Source organism: Lactuca virosa, chromosome 4 (assembly GCF_052849685.1).
Source record: "Lactuca virosa cultivar CGN04683 chromosome 4, Lactuca_virosa_CGN04683_v6, whole genome shotgun sequence".
Taxonomy (NCBI): Eukaryota; Viridiplantae; Streptophyta; class Magnoliopsida; order Asterales; family Asteraceae; genus Lactuca; species Lactuca virosa.
Genome location: NC_136429.1, coordinates 58,836,532 through 58,842,583, shown reverse-complemented (window position 1 = coordinate 58,842,583; position 6,052 = coordinate 58,836,532). Strand labels below are relative to the sequence as shown.

Sequence of the window (6,052 nt, the reverse complement as noted above, 5' to 3'; positions counted from 1 at the left end):
GAAAATATAGGATTTTCTGGAAAGGATTCTGATACTCTGTAAACTCAAATCACCATTATCTAGTGAGATTATTTTGAAGAAAAACATGTATTTATATCAATGTCATTAAATACTTATGAACTCACCAGCATTAAAATGCTGATACTCGCTTTCAAAATAACTTGTATTCTCAGGTCATCAGGAGTCAGGTACACTCCGGGAGCTTTTGCGAAGTCAGTCTAGTACCAAGCTACAGCTTATGTTATTTCCTATATCTACTTTTGATGTTGTTGTTAAATGTAACCTATGTAAAATTATTACTATTAATGCAAAGGTTGTTGTACTTTGATTACTATACTGCATATGTTGTGATACTTGACATGACGTCCTCCACCCCAGAACGTTTCCGCTGTTCCGGTTTTAGGGTGCGACAACCATTATCTTGCACTATACATGCATGTTTAAACAAAAGGCGGTTAAAAGCACGAGCCGGTTCCAAAGTTAGAAAATTAGCCTCCCTTCTTTCAATATGCCATATGACCGGGCTAATTTTGTGATCAAAATTCCCCCGTATATTGGTTCCCTATGTCTATCTTTTCTCGCTCTTTCCTCCAAGAATTACACCACACGATGAGGAATATTGCAAAAGACCTCCAATGTCACGTAGCACCATAAAAAGAAAATATCAACACTCGGGACCTTGTCCCCCTCCTTTTTCTGGTTGATAGATAAAGTAATCAACCGGTGAATAAGGCGATGAATAGGTGACCGAATGTCACCTTCTTGTGCAGCCCCGAAAATATAAACTCCATTTGCTATTGTACTCCTCCAAATTGGCTCATTTATGCCATCCGAAAGAGTTTTATGGAAATAATAATAAAAACATCGAACCCCTCATCCATTACTTCGTATTGGTCGTACAAATCCAACCTCCAAGCAAGCTCTGCAAAAATGTACTCTCGTCTTTCAGCACCTAAATAGAACGTAAGATTTTCTGGATCATATATTTCACTTCTCTTTCTAAACCGACCTGTTGTCAAATATTCCATACACGGTTCTTTATACATCGGTTCTTGTAATCTGAATAGTTTCCTCCAAGTCGTGCATGTAATACTAACATCGTCCCCGACAAAAATTCTTGTCAAATATGGGTCAAGTACTTTAACCAATCTAATCTCTTGCATCCAATCCCAGTGTATTTCATTGAATACATGAATTGTCCATGTTTGTAACTTAGCTAATCTACTTCTCCAGTCAACCAATACTGGGGGAACAACCACCTCGGGAAAGTTACGCCAAGGGAATTTCGGGCACTCCCTTTGGTCTTGTTGTTGACCTCTCTGTCCTCTATAAATTTTCTATAAAAAGCAGATAACAAAAACAATCCAAAAGCACAACCTGAATCAGACTCGAAAACATTGAGGCTCACTGTAAGACAAACACGACGTGGTTGTGGACCAACACACCGCAGTTGACGGGCAGGGTTGTGGATCAGGTTTGTAAACGTATGAACTCCATCTCGATTAAAGGAGATTAAGTGTAGTAGGTTATTTGGGTTACCAAGGTACACCACTAGATGTGATTTTCATATATTAATCGACCCAAAATAACCCAAAATCAAACCTCATTTGAAACCCTAATTTAATAAAGATCGTCATAACTTGTCTAGATACACAATTAGTGCAGAAAAAACTCTTAATCATGCGAAATAAATGAATTCAAGTCAAAATCTCTTACCCTTTTGAAGAAAAACGTGGACAATTAATGGAATTTTGAAGAGAGATTTTGTGGTGGCGGCAAACTCGGCGTGTAGGGGTAGACTGAAAGTGAATTGTGAAAGTTTTTTATCTTTAGGGTTTAAAACTTAAGTTAATGCGTAAAAAAGATTACCAGACCATGGTGAAGTAGACCATGCCGTGGTTAAGTCAATTTGTCGATTAAATCTAGATAACCACGACGTGGGAATAGCTCATCCACGCCGTGGTGATGGTTTTATCCATTTTTCTTGAAAATTTTATTTCTCTCTTTTTTCATAAAATAACACCAAACCCACACTTATTTCCATGCTTGCCCTCAAAGCATCAATTAATAATAGAAAGACAAGTGTGAAAATATTTTGCAACAAAACAAAATAAAACAAAAATAAAAATAAAAGAAAAAGGAAAGAAAAACACAAACTCAAAATCACGGGTTGCCTCCCGGAAGCGCTTCTTTTTGAGGAGTTGTGAGTTGGGCTCCCTCCCACCTTACGTCGTGGCGGCTACCCCCAAGTGCACATTTTCTCCTTGTTTCTCTTCACTTGGCATTCCTTCTTCACAATGTTTCACCCGATGCCTATTAACTTTGAAAGTGGTACCAACTTCTTTAATTAGCTCGATAGTTCCACGTTGAAAGACTTTCTTCGCTACAAATGGATCATACCAACGTGTCTTTAATTTTCTGGGAAAAAGCTTCCTTCTTGAATTGAAAAGGAAGACCTTTTGACCCGCTTCAAACTCCTTGTTTCCTTTCAACCTAGCATCATTCCATCTTTTCATTTTGTCTTTGTAGGTCAATGAGTTTATGTATGACTCATTTCTCAACTCATCTAAGGCATTCAATTGCATTAGGCGATTGTTGCACAATTTGGTCAATTCAAAGTTGCATGTCTTCAAAACCCAATATGCCTTGTGTTCAATTTCAACCGGTAAATGACAATTATTTCCATAAACTAACCTATAAGGTATAGTACCAATTGGTGTTTTGAAGGCGGTTTGAAATTACCACAATGTATCATCAAGTTTTTCCGACCACTCCTTCTTGTTGGTCCCGACCGATCGTTCTAGAATTCTTTTTAATGCTCGATTTGTGACTTCGGTTTGCCCACTTGTTTGAGGATGATATGGTGTTGCAAACGTATGATGTACACCGTATTTTTGTAATACTTTACCAAGTTATTCATTTGTAAAGTGGGTTCCCCAACCACTTATTTGTGCCTTTGGTACACCGAAATGAGAAAACAATATTTTTAAGAATTTTACTACCACTCGAGCATCATTTGTAGGTAAGGCTTGTGCTTCTGACCATTTTGAAACATAATCGACCACCACTAGTATGTATTTATTTCCTCAAGAAGCTGGAAATGGTCCTATAAAATCAATACCCTAAATATCGAATACTTCACAAACTTGGATGCAATTTTGGGGCATCTCGTTTCGGGAAGAAATATTGCCCGATCGTTAGCACGAATCACATTCTTTGACATAGTTGGTGTCGTCCTTGGAAATCATGGGCCAATAGAATCCCGCATCGAATATCTTTTTCTCTGTATATTGCGCTCCATGATGTCCTCCAGTGGGCCCGCTATGACAATGCTTTAGAATATCTAAACTTTCCCTCCCGAATATGCATCTTATAATAATTCCATCCACACTATTTCTAAAAAGATAAGGTTCATCCCAAAAATAATATTTGACTTCCGAAAACAATTTCTTCTTTTGTTGATGGGTTAAACCTATTGGGAGGTACACACTGCCTAAATAGTTGGCAATATCTGCATACCGTGGTTCTTCCCCAACGATCACCATTAGATATTCTTCGTGGAAGTTCTCTCTAATTTTGTTTTCTTCCAATTCTTCCATTTCCAGGTTTTCCAATCTCGAGAGGTGATCGGCTTCCATATTTTCCATAGTTTCCATTTTGCTTCAATTCTAGTCTAGAGCATGTCTTTTACTGCTGCAATTCAAAACATAACAAATTAAGCATCATTTGTCCTAATAACCAGCATGATTATGGCTAAAAAATTAAGATATGATTATATATATATATATATATATATATATATATATATATATATATATATATATATATATATATATATATATAGAGAGAGAGAGAGAGAGATAGATATGATGGGTTTTGGTATACTACAACATCCTATGGTGCACATACAACCCTAAATGCTTTGGATCTATGTTTTCTCTAATTATACATGGAATATTGTTTCCAAAGCATTAAGCCTACAACTAGCATGCAATTGACATATACAACATAGAAATGAGTTATAGAATTACCTCTTTGTTGTAGCTTGTAGTTTTGGCCTTTAAGAACTTAGCACCAATAGTGTGAATGCCTAAAATGGAATCACAACACACCTTGGACAAAGGAAGACTTTTGAGAGAGAATGTCTTGCACCAAAAACGCCTCATATGAACTCATACAACACTAGTGTGTCATTTTGGATACTAAGGGACTTCTTATATAGTGCGGCATGATTAGGGTTACACCATGTAAACCCTAATGGGCATGACTTTGCATATTCCTTAGGATCCATGGGTTTAAACCTCCATGTATCATCCATGGATTGTCACATGGGTTAGACCAACATAAAGAACTATAGATCATAAGCCCACATTATATGAATGAATGATTTACATAATCAATCCCCATATTTTTAATTAGTCTCTTTTGATCATAGAATTAATTCCAAATTAATTCTTGATCAATACTAATTAAATAATATGATTTCATATTAATATATTAGAACTTATAATATATTAATAAATCATAAATAACCTCTTCTCAAAAGTCCATCCTATCAAATTGTTCTGGTGATATGCAACCCAAATGGACCATGCTACTCTCGGGTCAAGTACATACCAATAATAGTTATGAACTTAGACACTAATCCAACAGTCTCCCACTTGGATAAGTCTAATAACTATTATTGCAAGTATGACTCCACAACCCGACTAGCAATCATAGCTCTTAAAAGCCGATGTCGAACTCTAATGTAACATCCCGTTAGTTTCTGTTTGTAAAGTCAACTCTAGTCAACCAAAGTCAAACAAAGGTCAACTAAAGTCCTTTTTATTGTTTGGGTTTATTTGGGTTATAATAATAACCTTTATTTGTTAAAATCCTTAAAATATCTACAATTGAATTTGGAACCGAGAAACTTCGCTCCTTATTCCTTTGCTTCGGACCGCAAACACTTCGGACCGCAAAGAGTTTACGGCCGTACACTCCTCGCAGCCGTATACTCCTCGCACGCGTATACTCCTCGCAGCCGTATACTCCTCGCAACCGTAAACTACTTCGGCCGTAGACTCTAACCGACTTCGGACCGTAAACGAGGTTCACGTCCGTAAACCGTCGGACCGTAAACGCTCGAACATATATATATATATATATATATATATATATATATATATATATAAGATTTCCTTCATTATTCACCATTTCTCACACTTTCACCTCAAGAAATCCAATTCTCTCTCAACTATCATCAAGATTTACACCTTGATCTTCAAATAAGTAAGTGTTTCTTCCATCTATTAGTTGATACCTTGCTTAATCTAGTGAAACCCTATGATTTCATCCATGAAATCATCTCTTTTGGTTAGATCTTCAAGAACACCAAGAACACACACTAGTTCTTTAGACCGTGAATACCCAATTCAAGCTTCAAAACGTAAGTATTCTTCTATATACTAGTTATCCTATAGAAGCTCTTAACTTACAACCTTGAAAACAACCAATTCCAAGAACAATAAGAGTTTACGGCCATGAGCATCTCCCTTAGCCGTAAACTCCTATGAAGAACACCATTGGCCGTAAACTCCATGGCCGTACAATACATGGGCCGTACACACATTGGCCGTACACACCTTTGTGTCGCCGTAAACCCCTTTTGAGCAATCACATGTGATTGTAACACTTAAATTCAAGTGTTTCCTAGTCCTTAAAGTGGTTTCCTATCATAATTAGTTGTTATGTACACTAATTATATCCATATATGTATCATTATATGCTTAGTTGGACCTGTTTGTGTTCAAGACTTCACTTGACACTTAGCATCCTACATTGACCTTTCACTTGAATCACTCACTGCAGGTGAGTTCATACCCCCGTATTTTCATAGTTTTTACTGTTTTAAGGGGGGGGGGGGGAATACAAGTCTAACCGAAAGATTTTGTGTTATAAACAAATGGTTTCAAATATTTTATCAAAAATGGATTTTAATTATCATCAAATCAAATTGTTTTCAATGATTGTACCAAAATGACATCAAGTCACCAAAATGAATTTCAAA

At 36.5% G+C, this 6,052-nt stretch overlaps 1 protein-coding gene across 1 annotated transcript; it reads right to left on the bottom strand.

Moving 5' to 3' along the window:
- Positions 1–2,225: 2,225 nt before the first annotated feature.
- On the bottom strand, positions 2,226–3,656 carry LOC145104505 (uncharacterized). The gene is made up of 2 exons (XM_079041738.1): positions 3,520–3,656; positions 2,226–2,694 (listed from the first exon to the last, which is right to left on the bottom strand). Exons 1-2 carry the CDS (start codon positions 3,654–3,656, stop codon positions 2,226–2,228), a joined length of 606 nt encoding a protein of 201 aa, XP_078897864.1.
- Positions 3,657–6,052: the final 2,396 nt, after the last annotated feature.